We start from the raw sequence: 23838 nt of genomic DNA, 5'->3' as shown, positions 1-23838 counted from the left end.
ACAGACAATAAACACAACAGTAATAAGAGTAGGGAATCTAACTTTAATTTAAAAAAAAAAATTCATGAATATTCTCAATTTTTCTGCCATCTCACCTGAATTTACACTGAGCTATCCCTTTCTTTCTAGCCTAGTATATTTGCCATTTGGTAAAACACTCCTAGACTGTATCAAATAGCTAGAAAGGGATCACTTCCTCTGCCTAAAGTGGTTACTTCACACTGCATAGTCTTTACTTAGTGCAGTCCAAAGAAAGAAAAAAGGCGTTTGGATGAAGAAGGTCATTCCCACCAGAGGATCTCCCTGAAACAAGGGTTTAGTAAATCTGTCCCCTAGATCATATGGCACACAACTCTCACACGTGCAAAGTGATGAACAGTTTTCAAACTCCAGTGGGCGATGAGATCACTCGCCATAATGTAGTTTTTATCACTTATTATCTGGACAATATATTCTGAAAATTCATTTGATGCATGGCTTTGGTGAACAGTTTGCAGTTGTGCTGCACTGGAGACTAGATGTCTGGGTAGCAAGTCAGTGAATGATAGGTCAAGTTCAAAAGCTTTATCCAAATACAGCTATTAAGCTTTTAAAAATGCCATTATTGATCTAAATTATTTCTGATTAAAGCTAGGTCACACAGAAACGCAACATCAGAGGAAGGAGCTCTTAAGTTTGGCAAAGCACATGGGCCCGTTGAGACCAGTGTTGTCTATTCCCAAAACCCTCCTTACCTTGTTTGAACTGAGAAAGAGAAATGCCCCAAATAAGAATTTTTCTTTTCTTAGTCCTATAAAAAGTTGATTCTCTTGGTGCAGTTTTACCAACTTTGACTTTCATTTCATGGCTTAATAATACTATAATAATTATAATACTATCTTGTCTTCATTAGTAGCTTCTGTTTCATAAAACAACTGCAGCAAAAAAAATCAGTAGTCTCTTAAGCCCAAAGTTTGAAAAAAATCTTGATAATGTCCCCTTCTTTTACCTTCCACTTCTCAAAAGAATCATTCACTTGATGAACAACTGATAAGCTCTTTTTAAAAATCAAATGGTAGGTTTTGATCTCCTCTGATTTTAAAACTACTCAGAAGCCAGAAGTAACACATGGGATCAGGAGATCTTTCCTTCATCACAGGAACTCTGGTAGCAAGAGGCAGAACTATGACTGGTGATAAATGCATGAAAATGAGTAACACTCCCCAGCAGCAGCTCTAAATCTTGTTACACTGAGGAATGTGAGCTAACTAGAGAAAGCGCAGAAGTTACTGCCAGAGGGACTCTGCAACACAGGTGCAAACAAAATGTATAGCAAACAGCAGCATGAAGTTCATGAGCAAGGGTAATAATGGATGAGTCTCTCCTATAGTATGCCATGGAGCACACGCTGCATGAAGCAATGTAATACGAAAAGTAACGGCACACTGAACATCTCATAAATGCACTCCACTCTGATCCAGGCACAAAGGAAAGAAGCTCATCTCCGACTGCATTCCAAGTTTGGGCAAGATCTAGAGAACATCTGCCAAAATACATTTAGCTGAAAGCTAGGGATTTGGTGGAGCAGACAGTATCAACTTCCAGCAATGTGCAGGACTCCATATTTATATTTGCATGAATATACAAATACATATTTGCATATGGAAAAATACAGCTGTTGATTTTTGTATTTTTAACTTGTTTTTAAATGGATACATACAGGTTTTGTGCATTTCATTTCTTGCATTTATTTTAAGTGCAAGTAAGTGTATAAGTGAGGCACGAATTAGAAGGGGAAGGGAGCTCACAAGAATGTGTCACTTGAAGCTTGTTTTGCTGAAAGTTAGCAGGACTTAAGCTCTGATGTTGCATCAGAGTTAAGCTTAAGGTGTTGCATCACCTTTTGACACTGAAAACATGCCAGCACTTCCACTGCTAAGTGCCATAATAAACTGGCCTTCAATTTACTTTTTTAAATTATTTTTATCACGCACACTAGGTGGTGCTCAAGTTAAAAAATGAGTGGCAATTTCGATAAACTTTTCAGATTAGCAAAATACATGTTCTTCCTTTGCACTACTTATAACAAGAAATCAGGATAAATTGCCTATTTACCTGAGTCTCTTCCTGACTGCTGATGATCATGCATTTTACTGAAATTGTATTTCACTGGCTTTGTTCATAATCACCACTGATTTTTAGTTGCATATTTATGAAATTTTTGCAGTCACTTATAGCATCCTGCATTATTGAGAGCTGAATGAATTACATGAATCTAAGTACACAGCTACAAAGAACATGGAAATACATTTCACCAGCCATCAGAAATTCAATATCTGTGTTCATGACAGTACTGGCTTGTGGGAACATTTGAAAATAGAATTATTTCTTTCTCAGTGATCATATTGGATTAACGTATTAGTTCATGGAAAAGTTATCATATTACTTGACATTTCAAATAGATAAACTGTACCAAGTATGTCACTGACCTTTATCTTAGCTGCAGTCTGAATTTTGAGCAAATCAGCCTCTTGTCAAGCAGCACAGAGAGAAAGGACTAAGCAATTCCAAGTCTGACACTATTTAATAGGTGTCCAGTCCTAGCTGAAGACTGATAGACTCTCCTGAATTGGCAGTGTTTGAACACAAATGGTCACAATCAGACACAGATTAGAACACAAAATTGGTGAGGAGCAGATACAGACAGCAGTCCTGGATTGGCCAGAGGCAGAGATACATGCAGACAACGAATTAGTCAGAAATATATAGATGTTTGAATCTGGCTAATGCCATTGCATTGAATAAGTTGAGATCTTTTCTGCTTTTTCAATACTTTAATAACTCCTCATGGAAAGGTATGTATTTTTGCAAGGTTAGTAATTCCTTAGGTAAACCCAGAGGCTAACTTGGGCTGCAGACAGAGGTCCTCTTCTAGATCTAGCTGTGCAGCTGACGATGCTACTGACCTGAGCTATTTGTCTTCCATGGCCATCAGAGGTTCCTCTCTACTCCCCTCCCTCCTTGTTAGCAGATTCACATGAACTCTCTTTCTTTCATTGCAGAAAATACCATGCATCTAAGCTTAGTTTTCAGGCTAACTTTGAAGCAGAAAATAGCAGAGTCCATGCTATTCTCTCTGCTGAGAGGGCAGGAATCCCCAGCAGACAATTAGTAGTAAGTGGCTGTTCCAGGGTGACATCTTCTGTCAGTATGGCTGTTTGCAAAGTGAACCCCACAGCCTTAGCCCAGTCCGGCTACCAGCTCCAGTTTAGGAAAAACGATGACAAATTATTCCAGAATTGCAAATCAGTGGTCTAGGGAAAAGGAGGTAGGAAGCAAATCTAATTGAATTTTACAGTAGTTCACAAATCCCCCTAAATATTTGCACAAAACCTGTAAGTTATTTTGATACTTTTTAGCCAACACCTGCTGCTTTGTCACAGTTCAGCATTAAAAAACAAATGACTCCAATCTGCTGGAAATAACAAAAGGCAAGAGAGCGTCAAGTGCTGTTTGCACAAAGAGAACTGTGCAGTAAAGAAGTTCATAAAATCATGAGCAAAGTTCACCTTTATCCTCTACAAATAATGTTTCAACTTCCTTGTGTGTGTATATAATGAAAAAAGTAATGTTTCATCAAATATAACCATCCTGTAGCTTTTCCTGTAGTGTATTATCCCATCTTTCTTTGCTATGAAGTGAAAAGCACTTAAAAAGCTGTGAATAGAAGTCAGCATGGACTTAAATGTGGGGAGACCACTATGAGCTAGTAACCCTCACCCACCCCTTGATTCAGAGAAGAATACATCTTTTTCTTCTTCACATCAGATAACAGCACACCACATTTGTAGAAACTAGTGACATCCACTCCTGCATCCATTCTTAAGAAGATCCTGCATCTACTACCAGCTCCTGAATCTCTTTTTTTTTTTAATATCACAGACACTGTCACAAAGCTATAAATCTAAAAAGTCTTTTTTAATAATTACAGGAGGATATTAGCCCTACCCTAAAGAGCTTACAGCTTAGCCTACAATCCTACTTGAGGATTCTTTGTTGGTTTCAGGAGGATTTGCACAGATGCAGGGGTTTGACCAGAAGGCCATTTCTAGAAGTGTCATGTGACTTTACAGAGATTAATACTACAGCTCTTATGGTGAGCGTGGGATTCTTTCAGAACATCCCCAGACTGCATAAACTTATCTGCTCAGGAAATAATTTATCTGCTTATGCAACTTCACAGTGTTACATACTGTCACTAGATTGGAACTGAATGGTTAAATTGGAGATTTTTGGATAGTCTGTTTGATTCTCTGCCAGACACAAGAGATAATTAATTGCAGATAAAGCTTTCTTTACTTCGATAAAATTTACTCTTTCACTGAGGATTTTACTCATAGGAACACAGAGGGTCGGAGTACATTGTTGCAGACAGCACTTTGCTGGCTTGTCAGGCTGAGTGTCTTTGACTTTGGTGATGTGCACCAGGGAGTTTACACACTGGTTTTAGAACAGTATACTTAGGTTGGCCCAGATGGGCAGAAGGCTGAAATCAAATCAGCAAAATAAAAAGAGCTAGTGAATCAGATTTTCTCAAATTAACTGCTATTTAAAAATAATAGGCAACTGCAATTGACTCTTATTGGTGCATCAAGGGAAGATGGAGAAAATCCAGAGCTAGGCAGTCACTTCATTTATATTCTTCTACTGAAATCTTTCAAATTTAATCCACACAAGCAGTAAACAGAAGAAAACTACTCAGCATTAAAGTAGCAGGTCTAATTACAGGCTAGCAAGGCATGTGTAATAGGTAGAGTTGAGCCAAACCCTAGAGCAGAACCTTAAGCCTTAAGGAAGGGTAAAAAAATCCAAACACGTTGAGAGTGCAAGTCTGCAGGAAGCCCCAGTCTTTGGAATGGACAGTACAAAATCACTGGCTCTAAATACCTGAGAAACTGGGCAGGTTTAAAATATTAATCTGGACTTGAATTCTGACAATTTGGCTAGCTAGGCTTGTTGCACTTATAAGCCCATGTCAAATGTTCACCGCCCTCACCCTGTTAAGTACAACTTCATGATTTTTAAGACTATGTCATATTTCAAGTAAGATAAGCAGATTAGATGAATCTTTATCAGTAAAGACCAATGGAAAGGAAGGTGAAAAGTACTGGAATAAAAATGAAGAGGTGAGGGAGCAAAAACTTGTAGATGCTTATTGCATCTTAATTATATTTCTTAACATCATTATGAAAAGTGAGTTAAAATTCACAAGGGTTAGGGTTCAAGGAAGCAAAGTAAACATAACATGGCAGGATTGGGGTGCTTGAGCATTGGTGAAGCAACTTAGAAGGGAAGCGGATCCAAATATGCCATTAAATGAGAGAGCTGGCAGTGTATTCCAGTCATGCAGCAGCGGAATGGCAGCATCTCCAGAGGGCTCAGCCGCTGTGAACCGTTTATTACACTCCAAACTGCAGCAGTGCCACGAAGTCTGCTTAGCCTCAGAACAAGACACTATTGTGCTAGGGGTGACAGCAGCACCAGCCAGACAGGCTGTCCCCATACTGATAATTTTAGAATAAGAAGTATCGGAGTGGTCTGTAGCGGCCAGTACACAGTCTGCACAAAGGGACAGTCAGCAGTGATCCAACCTTTCCTTCTCCCAGGCGTTCAGCAGCAACTGAGCCAAACCCATGCATGACGGGAAGGGGAGCAGCATCAAGCTCTCCTTTCTTCTGAACATGTACAAGAAGCAGGAGAGCAACCAGAGACCATAATAAATATTTAACCATGCCTTAACTGTACATGTACAAATTGCAGGATGGAGTCTAGCCTGCTTGAAAAGGCCAATCAATACTGCGCTTACTGTTACTAATAGGGAAAATAATCAATGGGGCAGGATTAATGAACATCTAGGATAGAGTCAGGCTCCTGTAAGCAGACCATGCAACACAACTACCTTATGGATTATGGATTAAATGTATATCCTAAGGATCAAAGACATTCAGTGTAACTCTTCTTAGATTCACTGTCTGAAAAGAGATTAAAATTCTAAAAGAAATCTAGATTGCTATCCCACCAAATCCATTCATTTCCCTGCACAGAGCAGTGCTCCCAACTCTGGAAACAGTCTACTTTGTTTCTGCTTTTTAATTGAGTGCAGAAAAATTAAGAGTTTGATATAGATTTTAAGTGCCCATCTAAATGAAGGAAAGAAAACAAATATGGAGCCATTCATCAATATTACGGTCTCTAAATTTCTATTGTATCTGCGCAAATAACTTATCTTATTGAAAAGTTAAAGTATGAGTAGTTCCTTTTTCCAGAATGTCACTACTGGGCAGAGCAAACAGCACAAATAGAGAAGTTTGATGAATACAGCAAAAACCAGTGCAGTGCCCAAAGAACTGAAATGGAAATGTCTGCTTGAAAGAATGATCCTTCAGTCATGGACAGCTGCACCTACGTAACAAATGAAAATCATGTTCAGTGTTCTGTTGTGCTATATCATTCTAGTTTAAGATTGTACACCCTTTAGTTACTTCTTAGCTTCACACAAGTCTTTGTGGAGTTCCTTTTTTTTTTGCTATTATTATACAGAATGTTCTTTAATGTGCCAAAACAGATGAAACTAGAGAAAGAGCCACTTTTAGCCCAGAGGTGATAGGAACTGCTTCCTCCACATTAATGAAACTGCTGATTTAGATTACCAAGGAGCAAATCTCCAAAGTAATAACAAAGCTGGCAAGCAGAGGGAAAAAAAAAAAACCCTACAAACAAATTAGGGGGGAGTCATACTCCTCCAGGCTCACTGAGGCTTAGCTTTCGTGAGGAAATTCTGCAGCCACATATTGCTAACTTGGTAGGAAGATAATCGGCATTGAAATCTGGCTCTAATCCTTTTCCTCCCACTCTATTGCCCAAAGCAGTACAGACTAAGATTTATTTCCTGCAGGAGATTTTGTTCCTTACAGGACAGTATTAAACCACTTAAAAATAAACGTCCTTATCACATAATATCAGCGCCAATTCTAATGCTTAAGGAACATGTCAGCTATATAAAGCAGACTTTTATTTGAGTGTGTATCTTAAAAATTATTGGCCACAGATAGTGCTTTGCCCTGGCATCTAGGTTTTATCATCATTTAAATGAGTAATAAAGTGTTTTAATTTCCATAAAGATCCCTCTGCTTAGCTTATAAGGAACGCACATTTAATGTATACACAAATAATGTATATTTGAAGAACATTTGGTCTTGTCACAGTAGTAACAAGTGGCTGGCTGTAATGTAACAGGGTCCTAAAGCCCACGTAAGGCTTGTACATTAAGTTGAAATGGTAATAGTCACTCATCTGCTAGTTTCCTATTGTATCAAACAGCCATAATGCATCTGACATCATGGAAAAGTGCCATGGTGTCAAATCAATCTCTCAGAAAACATATTCTGCATTTTCAGCTTTTTAAGAAAGTTCTGTATATACCAAGGACCAAAACAGAACTCAGGTCCTAGTAAAATGCCCTTTCTGCTTTCAAGTAGACAGCATAGCCTTTTATAAATTTAAAAAAAAAAATCTTTTTCTTTTTTTCTGACTGCTAGTGCAAGGGAAACAAAACCACTTTAAGTATTTGGCCTCTCATTGCTGAGGCTTTGTATGTGTGATCAATACCTTTAAAGTGAACTAAAGAATTAAGAACTGAAGTGGGCCCTCAAGTACGTATTTCAACTAGACAAGGGAAAGGCTTTACAGTCATACTTTGGAAGTGATTAGTATCTTGGACCTCCTCCTTTTTGACTGAGATTCCTTATAAGCCTGGTTAAAGAGAAGCCCATTTCCTCAGTTCCCCCAGCAAAGAACTGCTTCCAGAGATTATCTCCTCCTTGATACTAACGCAACTCACCCAGAAGGACTAGTAAATGTAACTCATCCTGCCAAATAAATCCAAACATCACAGAAGAACTTGAGTTTTGCTACTTGGGATCTGCACAGGTCTCTTCAGGGGAGGAGAGAAAAAAGAAAAAGATGATCTATTCTAATACACACACTTGAAACAGAAGTTAGTATGTGGACCAAGCAGCATGGATCCATGTAAATTCTGCCTTCCCCAAGACAGATCAGTGAGTCAGGAGATGGAAACCGTTGCCTACAACAAACCTGTGAAGTAGCAGCCATCACTTCTGTTCAGAAGCCCTTTGTACAATTCTCCTTCTCTGCAAAAAAAATCCAATTTATTTGGGGAAAGTACTTCAGATATTAGTAAGGAAAGGATTCAGATTATGCCCCGTATTCACACAGAAGCCACCAGTTCTAGGTGCTACTAAATTAACAACAAGTAAAGTTTTTGACACTAATACCAACTGTGAAGTTTAGAGGCCAATGCACTGGAAATTGCAATGCACTGTAAATGCTAGGTTTTTGGTTGTTTGTTTTGTTTTGTTTTTTTGTGGACTATGAGTCCTTTTGCCTAGATTTCAGTTCAATCCTAAGAAGTTTTCTAGTGTTCCAGTGCAATGACCAATACGTCATGTCTTTCTGTCCCTGACTTTTAGGTCTTCTTTCCTCATCCTTATTTCATCTACTTGTGTTTTTAATGTTAATGCAGCTTAAATAGTTCATCAGTTTTCAGTCTCTTGATTATTCAATAGCCTACTGTAAAACAGGATGACAGTGTCAATGCAGAAATTTAGTTCCTGCAAAAAGGGCCAAGAGTCACAAAGTTTGTACACAAAGACACTTTAATGCAAATCAAACAGTACTTTGTTTCATTCTAAGGTGCTCCACACCCTCAAACACTCAACGTTGAGCTTCCCAGTTTTACCATTCCCTTGAAAAAATTCACTTTTAGTCTAAACAACAGAATTTAAAAGACAGCTCTTTAATGCTTCTCTTTTTTATTTAATTAATACTGAATTTCAATACCAGCTGTTAAATCTTTATAAGCAACAGGCGTATATTCTGCAAATTTGTTGATCACTATATAGTACAACCTGAAAACTCTTATCCAAAACCCATGTATTCCAAAATTAGGTTTCCTCCCTCAACATGGAACATTTGAATAAAAAAAGTCCTGACTTACTCAAAAAAATTCCTCTGTGCAGTTATATAAACTCAGATCTCTTGACACCCACTCTGGCTTATGAAGACACAGGTTTATATAAAGGACCTTCAAGAGAAAATGAAAAATGCCGAAATTTCCAGAGTATTCTAACACTTCCATTACCATAGCAGTACACAAATATAAAGACACCGTATCTGCTATATTGTACTTTGCAATATAATATTTCTCAAGGACCATAATTGTTCTCTGCGAAAGACTGTGGCATGTTATCCTGTGACAACATCAGAAACTACTACACAGCCGTGCCACCTCATTTAAGCCTTTGTAATTAGGGAAGTACTTACGTTGAAATTATATTTATTAAAAAAAAACATATCTTACTTTAGCTTAATAAAAAGTGCACATTCTGTAAGTGCAGATTCCGTTTCACCACTTCTACTGCTTGCGTGTTCTTCATTTCAGTTTCAATACCCAGTTTTTCACAACATGCTGCAAGGTTTGGACTGCAGAAATAAAGGCTATATGTGCCCTTAATCAAAACACTGGTTTAAAAGATGTTGCTTTCATATCACCAACACATTTCAAGCAGTCTCAAGTATTTCAAAACCTCATTTTTCCATCCTACAGAACCAAAACTTTCATCACTAAATACAGGCCTTTAAAAATAATCTGAAAACAATTCACGAAATATTTCAAGAGTGCAGAATAGCTCCATAGTTGAAATCAGCAACATAGACATGTTAAACATTAAAGCAATCTTCCTACTTTTTATATGAGACCTCTGGACACATAAAGATCGTGCATTTTTCACGGTTTTCTAGTGTCCTATTTGTAAGACAAGAGGCAGAATTTCAGATAGATTTCTTATTTAGCTAACAGGAAAATAAATCATATTGCAAATGCAGTGCTGATGCTGCCTAGATTCTCTTGCTCACACCCATGGTAAGTACCAAAATTCTTGTCCTTGCTTCTGAGGTTCATGTTTATACTCAGTGTCATTGCTGAGGACTGATATATGTTGGTTAGTTTTAAAATAACTATCCTGGGAAGCTTGATAAAAACAGTACTGAGCTCTGATTTGCTGTGGATATACTGTTACACTACGCAGGAATGTGTCATCCTTGCTCATAGCCAGTGGAAAAGTCTTTACCTCAGCAGAAGGCATGGAATTGCATGATATTGTGGTAAGGAGTGTCACAATTTCTACAAAAATTTAAATCTTTATGCCCAAATCCAGCAGGAACATGTCTTCAGCTGATCTTCCATCAGTGCTTTTGGCTGCAATTCACAGGTAAATGCTGTATCCATCTCTGGAGAAGATCTTGCAGGAAAGGTAAGATGGAGAGAGAGCAGGTAAAGACAAAGGTGCAATACGTGGTGTACAGTTTCTCTGTGCACTGTGCGCATTCTAGGGGAGGGAAAGTCTCTGTGCAGCTGCATGCAAAACAGTTTAAAGATGGAGCAGAAGTTATTCTAGCAGTCTCCTCCATGCCTTACCCACCCCAAGAGTCAGCATTTGCAACCTGTGAAATGACTCTGCCAGGCAGAGGCACAGTATTATTTCCAGTGTACCCAGATGAAGCACCTCAGCTTGAGGCTGCTTACCTTGGCTATTTGATGCAAAAGATAATGGTATCAGGCAGCTGGCTGAGTAACAGGGCATCCTGTTACCAATCTCTCTCTCCTCAGAGGGAAAGAAGAAACAATGACTTCACATCAGACTATTACAGATACTAATAGTTTTGTCAAAAGCAGAAACACACAAAGATTTTACAAAATACTGTCTAGACACCATAGCACACTGACTAAAAGAAATAATTTGAGTACAAGCTTAATAAGGCAGGGTAAAAAAATCTGCCACCTTATAGCTAATGACACTTTGAAAATGAGTCTGCTGATGCCTGAGGGAGACAAAGCTCTTTCTGTTCACGTTTTTCATACTTTCAGTCAAACAGATTGCTGAATAATCATGTTTTCTTTATTTTAATGGGTGAGGAAGTTATTACACAGAAGGTGTTTCCATATGTTGTAGTTAATAAAGGCAATTCTTCCTAATAAGAATAGGTTGTCTCTGCTCAATTATCTGATGAAAATCCCTCCTGTTGTGAGGAAAAAGCAGATTCTGTGCCTAGAAGAGACTACTAGGGCTGCACACTTCAGTGGCTACTGGAAAGAACGGTAAACAGATGAATCCCAGGTCTTCTCTAATTGAATCCAAATCAGTGACATTCACTAGAGTGCTCAGGGCACTAGAAGCACTTCATGTCATAATCTCTCATTCATATTCACCCTTTTCTTGCTGGTGAAGGACAGTGGACAAGACCTGGATCCACCACTCCAGAAAATCATCAGCAAGTCCCTTCAGAAGGTCAAGGTACTTTATTTTTTCAAGAATCATTTCAGTCAGTGTCTCAAGAGCTCAAAATCCTACATGGAGAGTATGGCTAGTTACAGGCTGAGATCACAGATGCTCTCTCAGGCTGAAACTGTAAATTGTCTGGAAGGGGAATAATTTTGGGGGGATCACCCAGAGGTATGAGTCACCACTTACATCTTTGTCCTTCTAACCACAGAACTGAGCGCATGTCCACAACTGGATGAAATCCTCACATCTATACTGTACTGTTAGAGTTGCCTAGTAGAGACAGAAAGCTCATTTCAGCTTACTATGATGTGTTCAGTGTCTGACTACCTCTTAAAAAGCTATACGGAAACCAAACCTATTAAAGGACACAACTTGCCTCAGATAATCAGCTTACCCCAACTAGGTTTACACAGCAGTGCTACACGCTGGTTGCCTCTTGATTTCAATGTAGGGCAGAGATTGTTCACCTGTAAGTACCTGAGTAGAAAAAAGACCTGCCTCTGTTGCCATTCCCACTTTCAAGGGGACTGACAGTTTCCTACAAGTAGTTTCAAAAGGCACATCATCTCTCCATGGTAAGTATCCACTTGTAGACTTACAGTTATGAATTTCAAAGCATTCTGCAAGACACCTTTTTATCCAAGACATATCAAAATGTAGAAATTATTTTGTGGAGAGACATTTCTAAAAGTAAATACTCTGTTTCTTCATGTTTTCCTGGGAATGGCGTTCTGCTGGTTTTCACTATTCAGAACAGGCTTCAAGAAATGCAAAAAATACCCAAAGAAATAGATGGATGCTTGCAAATACATAGACAATGGGACAGGTTCCTACACATGCAACTAGTCCAGCTGGAGGTTCACTGCCATTGTTCTGGTTTTGTTTGACAGCCATACGTAATACTTCCTAGGATTTTAACCAAAGCTAATATGGCCAGCATTTTGAAAACTGGCCACTACTTATGGGCATTTCCTAATTTGGTCTAAGTTTCAGAACTGCTAAACAACTCCTTGTCCTCATTTCAGAGTCTGGATGTTCAGCAGTTCAGAAAATAAAATCCAAAGTGGCTCAAGCCAATACCAGAAAAACCCACAAACACCCAAAGTTTGCAGCTGGTTTTGAAAATGCAAGCACCTCAAGGCTAAATCCTGCTTTAAAGACACTGCAATAGTTTTAAAAGCTGCATATTTTTGTATCAAGCCACTAGAAGGCATAGACAAATGTGGTGGGTGGACTCTGCATCCATACTCTCCTTCAGTGTGGTCAGTGCAAACAGTCCCTCCCTGACTAGCCAACTCCAATGACTGGGAATGGAGGGAATAGCAGGATGATCTGTCATAGCCTTGCACAGTGAACCAGAAGTAGCCCTTGCAGAGCTGCTGTTGGATCCTGCCCAGAACACAGAACCCATCCACAATCTGTCCATACATTGTTTCTGTCTTGAAGATGTGGAAGGTCCTATTGTATCTGCATTCACAATTAAACATGATTCTGACATGATTATGGTGCTGATGCTGTTATATCTTCAGTGCATGATGGTTCCTGTCTCTGTTCGTGCCTGCCTATTGTTCATGAGAGACTTTGTCTTGGCAATGATCGGAGAACAAGGTGTTCTGGAAGCTCTTTTCAGCTGTGATCTGGTGAACTTCTTACGGATTTTTCTGTATGGAGGGAAGGAGGAAAGGAGAGAAAGAAGAGAGAGACAAAAGAAGAGATAAAACTCAGTCTTTAACAGAAGAGCCAGTAACAAGCATAAGCAAATACTCTTACCAGAGCAGGAAGGCTAGTTCATGGAAGAGACTTGCAGTCAACAAGAGTGAGCCCTGTCTATCAACTGATGATTCACAGTTGTCTCCAGCTAGTAACTGATGATTGTTCAGTGAAAAGTGAGTTGGCATTAGACTGTATTTGGACAGTAACAATTAATTATATGAAATCTTGGGCCAGAATGCTCAAATGGGGAATCCTCACATGTGATATCAATACAGGAATGAAGGATCATGGAAGAAAGAATCTCATTAGCACCCAAGTGAATGTGTTACCTCTAAAAGTGATAGACTGGGAGCAATTGCTACTTGCACTGTACCAGTTCTGCGAATACTGGATGACCCAAATCTCTGGGCTTTCTGTACCGGTGCCTTTCAGGTGCAGTAAATTTACTTTAATTTTAGACTTTTAGATGATACATCAAAAATATTAGCTACATGCAGCTATGTTTTTTGTATTGTAATCTTAGACATCCAAGAACAATTAATTGTGAAATAAAAAGCTTTCCTATGTTCCAACTTCTGTGTCTCTGTACTCTTATAAATCAATAACCAGAATGCTGAGTGTATCCAGGGTAGAAAAATTACACACAGAGAGTATGTCAAGAACCATCTTCATTGGCAGAGCCTTGAATATTAGAGGTTACTGGAAAATTACCTATTTTCTGATTTCACTCAAGTCCAGAATCTCAGCTTTCATTTAGGTAGTTTTATAAATTACAGAGATTTTGAGCTTATGGAAATGAATTAAAACAAACTGGGGCCTCTAACACTAAATGAGACCAGGCTTTCTAATTCAAATTTTCCAAGTCAAAAATGTGACCTGACTACAAACTACAGGGTGATGATATGTTTACCCGTATCAAGGCTTTGAGATGGTAACTCAAGAAGTTATTTGTCCCTTTCATCTTAATGGGCTCTTAACTCTGAAACTGAAAAATGGTGGCACGTGACATTGAAAATACAAGTTCAGCTTAAAATAAATTCTATTGAGTACTAAAATTATAATTTGCATATTAAATTTCAAACATGTATTTAGTTACTGGTTGAGTATTCCCCAGGAATGTCAGCTTCCAGTCAAGTAACTGGGCCACAGAAGAGAACATAAACAAAGACAAAACAAAAAGCGAAAAATCAGGAGACTATACTGTGCTCTCAGAGGCTAAAGGGAGCCTGAAAAACATATCCATTTTGTTTTATATCTTTAAAAGGTGGAGAAAAGTATTCATCTAAGTTGCCTGAAAGCAGGACGTCATCAGCATCTTATGGCCTGGAATACCAAATTAGGATTTAGCATCATTCAGTAATAAGCACAGCAAAAGAAAAGGAAATGAATAGTCAGAAAATTAAGTTTAGCCTTTTCACACAATCCCACAGAGACACAGACTTACTGTTTGAGTACTTACTTTACATGGTCATCTTAAATTAGGCCTGAAAAGATATTAAATTGATTGACAAGATACCTTCCAGAATGGTAAAAGCACAAAAATGTAACCTGAGACAGGTAAAAACACGTATTTCTAAAATAATAAGACAGCTAGGTTTTGTAAATTCATGTAAATAGACGACAACTCTCACCTACACTGATTATTAATGGGGATCATTCAAGCAAAAGCTTACAGAACTGGATCCCTTTTGATACACTTGCTTGCAAAACTTTATTTACAGAATGAATGTGGTCATTAATCATTTGAGAAGCCCATGGTTTACCAAAATGTTGGATAATAGTTTGCTCTTTTCAATTTTTAATATGGCAACTTCATAAACTGCCAAGAGGTTCCTACTAATGAAAGCAATTTGCAGCTGACAACATAAGGACAGTAAAGTATTTGTGGTTATAATTTGTGATTATTTTGTATGGAGAGTAAAGTCAAAAGATGCAGTTATTACATACGGGCTCGAAACTCGCATGAAGAAAAGCACAATAAAAAAGGGGGAGTCATCACATTATTACATCATGCAAACCACAAAGAGAGGAGGCTCGTCACTAACTATAAACGAAAGTAGCTCTAGATAGACTGTCAGAAGAACTAATCTCTAAAAAGCCAATCCAGCACTTCTGTTTAAATGGGATTGTGAAAATGCTTCCAGAAATTAGCTTTCTGAGATACAGCCTTTCAGAAAAAAAAATTGGAAGAATGGAAATTTCCACTGACTTCATTAAACGTAATATTTAAACAATCATTTCACTAAAAGCCAAAACTGTTATTTTTACTGCAAAAAAAATATAGAAGGTGGAGGGAACTGATTCTTTACACTGAAGAATTCAGCATCTAAATACTGTCAAGATTTTTGAGAGGCACCGATCAGGTCTTATAATGCTTCAGAGGGTTTTTTTAACATTTAAACATGCAGGTTGTAATAGTAGCTGATGAAAGGCAGGAATTTCAAAGATAAGGTTCTCATCACCCTTTCTCTCAGAGTGCTTCAACACACTCTCCTCCCTCCCCCAACAAAACAGTGAATTAAAGGCAGAGCCACCTTTCATGTTCAATTCCCTGTCCATTTTTCAGTTCATACCAGCCATATGTTTTAATTACATAAAGCTTTTATTTGGTGATGGCAAGCAAATGGCTTTAATATCTGTAGCATTGATAACTGTCCTTTGCAGTTGTTTTGAAAGACTAATTGCCATTTTCCTCTACTTTTTCCTTTGACTTCTGTACTAGTGCTCCAAGTATGATGTGGTACAAACTTCATTTGAAATGTGAATTAAAAAGTATTTTAAAGCCTTTGCATTGTATTTCTAGCTCTCCTGAGACCAAAGGTATGAGAATGAATCAAACTTTTAATAGGTGACTGCTATATAAAGCCCACTGTGCTCATTTTGATGTCAAATGTGATGCACTGCTGCTAATGTAGGAATACAACAAATTCTTCATGTCTGCATGATACTTCAATTAGTAACTGCAAAGAAGGGTACGCAAGACCCCTGGCACCAATTCAGGGAAATATGGAAATGGACATAAGTACCACATAGTATTAAGACCTATCTTCTCTTTGCAAGTTTCATACACAGACTGAAACCTACTGGGCAGAAATAATAGTTAGGCTGTATAGGGCATTTATGCCATGCTTAAATTTAATCAGGCAAAACATTTCAATGAACCAACCCTTTCTCATGATCTAAGTGAATCTCACTAACCATCTGGTGAAGTTAAGCACAATCTCATGTAATCTATTATGTCCAGATTTCTAAGGAATAGGGTAGCTGGTAACAAAATTTCTCATTTGTAAAAGCTGACTCAAAGTTCCCTCCTCTAATTGTGCCATGCATTAAAACAGCAGCAATTTTTAAACTTGAATAAAATAAAGGAAGGTGATCTCCAGTTGATGTTAGTCAAGAACGTGTTTTTCAAGCTTTTTCTAATAGGAGTTACAGGCATTACTTGCTTTAGTTGTGTTGATATCAGGCGTATCTATCTCTTACTGCTTCTATATATAAACTGTTGTGCATCAGTCTTGCCTCCTCTGCATTAGACTCAGAGTTGTGATGACTAGAGTGACTTTGGTCTATTCAGCTATATCAACAGTACTTAAGAAATAATACTAAATAAATCCAAGTTATGGCAGAATTTTTTTCTGTGAGAGAAATTCCTTGCATGTAAAAGTCTGCTGACATCTTAGTAGATGACAAACCTTGTTTTGAAAGAAACAAACATTTTCCTGGGAAAGGGAATCACCCCCAGCACACACACTTTTGAGATGTCCATAACCCTTCTTAAACACCAAGGGCCAGAAGTGTTTTTGATGCTCTGTTTCCATTAAAAATACAAATCTGGCTAATACAAATCTGGCTACAGGGTTTTAAGCTAAGGATACAGTATTATATTTCATGCTCTCCCTGCATTACTTGGATATTTTTGCTTGAGTCTTTCTTAGACTGATGCCATTTGAGCAACATCCTTACACACAAAGACCTAGTGCTGTGGGTATTATCACCCAGTCGTCACTGGTAGCACAAGCCATGCGCACAGGTTGGCAGCAGGCCTAAGAGAACTGATTCCCTGGACAATCATACCTGAAATTCCACCTCATCTCTAGACTGGGGTGAAGTATTCTGGTATGATTTGCCAATTGTAAACAGCAACTTAAATGTGCCAGGTGCAAAAAATACCGCCAACTCTGGAAGGAGATGGAGTTTTAGACATTAACTACAGCAAGGCAGGATTTTGCATTCCGGCACAAGTTTTATGTGAAAGTTGCAATCAGTCTAAGCATTGAGACATTCAGAGAGAAAAACTAAACTAAACAAAGAAAAAATGTTCTAGACAAAGATTTGTGAAGTTGCTGCTGCTCCAGGGCAATGTAAATTTTGGGCAATGTAAATTTTCAGTGCAAGCTCAAGGCTAGTTAGCAAAACCAACTATTTTAAAAATAACCATCATTCCTTGGGGGTTATTAGACTCAAATATCACTCATTTCTCTGAGGGCTTCTTGTATCCAGAGGTACATCAGTGGATTATATTACAAGAGGGGGCACTATCTTAGGATGTTGATAGGCTTTCTATTAACTTCAACAGGCTTTTAAACAAAGTGAAAGGTCAAAATATGTGCAATATTGTCTGCTCAAAGATAATTTAACTGGGATGAAGCTGTAGGTACAGATCCTTAGAAACCTGACAGGTAACAGAGAGACTGAATGACTCACAGCACTTCCTACATTGCTACCTGTGTGTAAATGAGAAGTATTTTATTTAACTATTTGGCTTGCCGATTTAGATTTTTTTCTCCCTTCAGCACTCTGAGCCTAAAGCTTACCCATATTCCATTAAAGTTTTAATCTAACCTCAAAATGACAGAAACTAGGAGAAAAATATTTGGAAGGCAGAAGTGGGTTGACACCAATATGCTTTTAAAAAATAGGCTCCTTTGTGAAATTTTCATTTATAAAACAAATCCGAAGTGTTTTAATAAGCACCGGGCTATCAGAAAGCAGTTCCTATGAGCCACTATGTTGCATTATAAAACTCATACAGATGGCAGATAGAGTGGTACAACCTTTATAAGATTAAAGAGGTGCTGCTGTAACATGCCAACCTCATTTAAATGTTTTAAGAGTTTGTCTTATTTTTCTCCTCCTAGCAAGGAAATGTTTTCCTTTGCTGGTGTTTATCTTCCAATTTGGTATCAATATTTATGAAGCAAAACTGTTCTCTATGAACAATAATTTACAGGCACACCAGGTACAAATTATGGTGTCAGATCTTCCTTAGCAGCTCAATATAGTATTTTCAAGCATTGCACCACCTTGAGGGCTTCTCTGAAGTTTTGTGTTTCGCAGCAACAGCTTATAGCTACTATGCATATACATAAAACAAAAAATAACGGGTTTTGAGCATTTTCTTTACTGGGAGGAAAAATCCAGGTCAAATGTTTAAAGCACAAACTTCTATGACTATGTCATGCCTGACCTGTTGCACAGCACAAGCCACCTCTCTATCTCTTTCTAGCTGCTGCTGATTTAAAATCTACTCAGATCAAAATCTCTGAGCAGAAACCACCTATTTGTGTGCATTTTTAGAGTGCCTAAAACAACAGGAACCTTACCCATTATGGAAATTATTTATATCAAGTTTTACTGGAAAAAAAAAAAAAAAAACTGGCATGGCTTTTGGAAAAATCACCTTGTTCGACAGATTTTTCCATGCTTTCATTTCCCATGAAAACAGCTTATTTCATTAATATTTTAAAGTGGTTTAGGATGCTAGGAGAGAAGGAATTAAAAAAGTCCAGTCTTATTCTCAGCATTACTATTCATTTTTCAGCCGAATACTAGAACTGAGAAAAACTTTTAACCCCTAAAAAATACCATAGATAGATGTTGTCATACAGCAGTCATCACATGATGACTACATCTAAATCATCAGCAATGAAATCTGTAAGCTTGGTACTTACCACCAAGAGACTAAACTTACCTACTGCAGATGGCTAGGACAAAAATTATTATATGTGCAATGCTGACTTCTCAGAGAAGCCAGCATCACAGAGGCCCTACCAGACTGATTTGTGGTAGGCACAGTTTAAAAAAAAAAAAACCCTCAATCTAGTTGGTAGGAATGATGGACACCACAGAGCTCAGTGTGGCATAAGGAGCTCAAGACTTGCCCTGCGTCTTGGGCAGAGCTTTGTTAACTTAGCAGGGACGGTCTCTTACCACAAAGCAGTGACTATGGCAGAGGCGTGCACAGAGCCACGTTCCTCAGGCCATTTTCCCCTCGAAGGAGGGAGAAAGGCCTGTCTTTGGATTCATAGCGTTTTATCACAGCATCCAGCTTCGCAGAGTGGATTAGAACCCCTCAGTCCTCGCAAAGGTGGCTTGTTAGGACGGGTAAAAAAGTAAATTGTTCATGCTCCTTAAAATGAAACAATGGCTCAGGCTTCAACAGTCTTGTAACTGGAGCTGTGGGACAGCTGCTCTGCACCTTTTCTGAAATTCATTAGCCTCTCCTTAGGCAGCACAGATTTCAGAGGCTGTAAGGAACAAAGCCTGCCCTATGAAAGAAAGAGCTGCTTCATCTCTCCTCCCCATGAACGCACACATGAAATCACTGCAGATTTGTCAATACACAGCCATCCTGGGAATCCAAGGAGCCAGAAAGCCTTCTACAGGCACAAACGTCAGAAGATCTCAAAGCAACTCTCTTATTATTCCTAACTATATGAGCAGGGTGTGGGTGAATTCCTATGCTACATAGTTTCATATTCTAGTAAAAGGAATATTCATTATCATCTAGTTATTCTGCAGAAGGATGGCCACTCTGTATATTTATTAAACATCACCCGCTATTAAATCAGAATATTACTCACATGGCAGCATATATTTTTTCCTGCGACAGGCAAGAAGTTGGAGAGAAGATGCATCAGAGCTGGCTAAGAGTGGAATGCAATGTTGCTTTCAACTACTCCCCAAACACCTTGCATAGTAATTTCAGCATTATCCTAGACTTTAAGATGACAAAAATATTCAGAATATACAACTTCTGTTTCTAGCCTTGGGCTACAAGCATTGAGTGCCATTTCCCCAGCAACACCTTTCTATATGCTCCATGGGGGGGTGGGGGGGAGTGGAGGGGAGATCAACTACTTTTGTTGCTCTTTCCAACTTTGACACACTTTAAATACCTCATCTTAACTACTTTAGTATTCTGTTTATTAGGAGAACTGTTTCAACACAAAACTTGTTGTATGGCTTTTTATTAGTATTTTTCTTTCTTTCTTTCTTTCCCTTGTTTGATTACTTCAGAGTAGGTTTCCTCTGAGGTTTCTGACCTGGACACTGTGTTTACAGTATTACAGCTTATTACCTGAGGCTCAAAAAAAAATTGTCATTATTTTTCCTCTTTATCAATTATACATATACTTTTCCTGGAATAATATATGTATCAGTAGAGTATATTTGGAGGAGCTTCTTGGCATTCTGGCTACTTGCTATTAAGCAAGGGCTGAAAATCAAAATTAATCAGTCTTATCAGAAACAGCTGGAGAGCAGAAGTTCCGTCACAAAACCGTCCCCAAGGGCTCTGCTCCACACCATCAACCTCTTGCATAATCAGCACTTACTCCATACACAGAAGCGCTGATGCAGAATATGGATTAGAAATCTGTACTGTGGCATCAACAGAGGAAAGCTTTTCCACAGAAAGATTTGATGCTAATTTCTAAGGTCAGCCTCAGTTCAAAGACTGGATTTTTTTCTTGTTTATAAATATTAATGTTTCCAAAGGTCTATGCGAGTTCATTTTCTGCGGCTCATCCTGCTGCCCACTCTTATGGCCAGCACTTTTCATGTCAGTACCTCAGAGTGGTTGCTGGACTGCTTAATTAAAAACTGCACAGCATCTTAAGAGCAGGTATACATCAACATTACTCAAGTTTACAGACAAATGGTGGAGCTACTCAGAAATTAAAATACTTGTCTGGTGTCTCACATCAAGCAACAAAGGCAGCATAGGGATTTTAAAGTGCAAATCTGTGCTTTTTCCATTAGAAATACGCTTCTATTTTATTCTGTCAGGTAAATGTTTTAGCCTCTATCCATGGGACAAGTAAGGAAAACAGCCAGCCAGGTCTCCCCTTAGGTGTTTGACAAGAACTGATAGTTATCTCTGTGCTTGGCTTTCACAGACACAGTCATTATGTTCTCTTTGGTATTTTACATTTAAAATGTCTATGTAGTTACTTGTGCAAGCTTTTTCCACAAAAAGAGACCAACTAACATTTGTTTTTCCACAGCCTTACTTACATTAATGCGAAGGAGTCATGTACTTAAAAGATCTTAATGAGGTTAAAAAAAAAACCCCCCACACTATCAGAGGAAAGTAATAAGAATAAATTATTAAATACACACACTGAAATACAGACTAGCTCAGAATTAAGTCCTCTCTAATTTGAAATTAAGAATCCAATACAGGCCAACTTATAAATGAAAGTTAGTGGGTGGTTCTGTGTGAATTTTAAGACTGTGAGGATCACTGACATATTTTTGAACATATTCACCACAGAACAATTTTATCATCTTCTTTGCTACTTAACTTTAGCAGTGTTCACCGCAGGATTTACCTAGTTTCTGTATCTACATGCACATTATTGCTGTGTATTTCTCTGCCTTTAGATGAAATAATTCTTAACCCTGTGTCCAGCTTCTACTCATTACCATTGCTCAAAGAAATTGTAAAAAAGGAAAAAAGATCTCTTAAGACTGGTATTGTGCACTGTTTGAGGATTACAGTCATCAATAGCTAAGATTTAATGTGATAAACCTCTGTGGTTTAGGCATAAGAATGGTGACAGTAGACTAATTTTAGCCCTAAACTAGTGTCACACTAGCCTTGCTATAGGTAACTATTGTATAATTAACTCTGTCCTTATCTTTTCTTTGTTACTTAAATATGAAGATGACTATGCTGGTGTGACAAGTTAGGTTTTTTATTGTTATTTTGTATGTTTCCCAAGGAAAGTTTCAAAAGAGAAATTGGCTTACAAAGATACTTCTTTATAGAAAAAATTCTTCTTGTTCAAAACCAAAGTGGTTTTAACTCTGAGAATACCAGATGACTAAATATTACAAGATGACACATTCCCAGTGGTGATGTGGATTAGGAAAAAGCCAAGCAGCAAGCTAACAAAAAGCTAAGCCCTAAGACCTTCAGCTAAAACATCCTGTAAAGAGGATTGGATTCAGCTACATCAAATCCTCTACACAAACACAAAAGAGAGCTTCTGAAGCAAAATTTTTTGAAACGGCCAACCATACTGCAGGAAATTCAAAATTTGTCAAGAACCATAAGAAAACAAGTTAAAAGAATTGTGTGACATCCCAGTTTAACATCTGACTTATAAGGTGTATTACTGACTACGTGATGTACTCTAGCTGACAGATTGCACTCAGTGGGAGTCAGGCATGCCCTTAAGAGCTTTGCTGAATTGGGTCTGGAAGGTCTAACAAAGTGAGTTAGGTTTATGGAAAAGTTAAGTACTTACACAGGAGCTTCTCCACCAACATCCGTTTAAGACAATCCTTAACACACTTATTATCATCCCCATGTTTCATTTAAGTTGTTTTCCCCTCCCCCCCTCAAGTTTCCCAAGACAACATTTTGCAAAAGTCTCATTTCAGAAATTATGTTTCCCTTCCCAAATACAAAATGCTCCAGCTACTTCTGCAGTTACTGTCTGAATGTGAAATTACTTTCATCAAAGGGAGCGGAGAAGATTGCAAGTGATTGAGTAACACCTCTAAATGTGTCACTGCTCTTTAGCTGAGTCATGTGAATTAACCACATTCAAGCTCCTACCTAAGATGCAATTGCAAAATATACTTTGGTATCTAAGCCACCATAGAGAGGCAGCATATTTGAATTCCTGCTCACAACAGGGTAGGATCAGACAAGAACATTTTACAAGACCCAACAGTGTGACTTCTCGGGCAGCAGTAACTAGGTCATTTACAACCATCTGTTCTTACCCTCAGCCTCCCTGCGGTCATCACTGAAGCTGTGTGATAATTAATTTTCACCTGCTAATCAGTGGAGACACCTCTGAAACTAACACACCACCCAGTTTCAGCCAGCAGCTTCAGGACTCCTGTGGGTAGCATTTCCGTCAAATTTTATTAGCAATAAAGGTTAAGAGTTTTCTCTGAAAGAAGATCCCCTGTAAGGCTTCAGACCTGCTCCATATACAACAGCCCTGTGAAAGAATAAGGTACTCTTCATCTGATTCTTCAGGCAATGAACAGACAATACATAGATAATTGCCTCCAAATCTTCAACAAAGAAGGTCTTTAGGCACCTTGTTAATTTTGACACGAGGAGTCGGGCATCAAAATGCTTGGACATATGGACTTAAAAGACCTGCTTGAGGTCTCATGGGAAGTCTGTCAGGGAGCAGGGAATTGAATCATGTTTTCCCAATTCCTGGGTAAGCACTCCAACCACTGCATCTTTCCTTTACCATGTGGCTTTAAAAAAGGTGAGTAGCTTACTACACTGTCACTGAAACTTCATCTTAAACTGCGAGAAGATACATAGCTCCAAACCAGAATGGTTGGATTTCATTTGTTCTGAAAACTGACAAATCAAATGTCTTAATACTATATACTCTTCAAACCTACCATCTCTAACCAATGACACAACTTATAATGACCTTTGGGTTTGTTATGTACATGT

The 23838-nt window shown here is 38.3% G+C and overlaps 1 protein-coding gene across 2 annotated transcripts in view; it reads right to left on the bottom strand.

The window, feature by feature from the left end:
- Positions 1-8696: 8696 nt before the first annotated feature.
- The window catches only part of MTA3 (metastasis associated 1 family member 3), a 147327-nt gene continuing 132185 nt past the window's right edge, over positions 8697-23838 (bottom strand). For both annotated transcript variants that reach the window (XM_086745229.1, XM_086745230.1), the window contains one exon: positions 8697-13063. In XM_086745229.1, coding sequence (XP_086601355.1) covers positions 13052-13063 — 12 coding nt within the window. In that variant the 3' untranslated portion in view covers positions 8697-13051. The remainder of the gene's footprint in view (positions 13064-23838) is intronic.

Source organism: Chlamydotis macqueenii, chromosome 3, assembly GCF_036417535.1.
Source record: "Chlamydotis macqueenii isolate bChlMac1 chromosome 3, bChlMac1.mat, whole genome shotgun sequence".
NCBI classification, from domain to species: Eukaryota; Metazoa; Chordata; class Aves; order Otidiformes; family Otididae; genus Chlamydotis; species Chlamydotis macqueenii.
The sequence above is the reverse complement of the archived record's forward strand: the minus strand, read 5'-3'. Positions and strand labels throughout refer to the sequence as shown.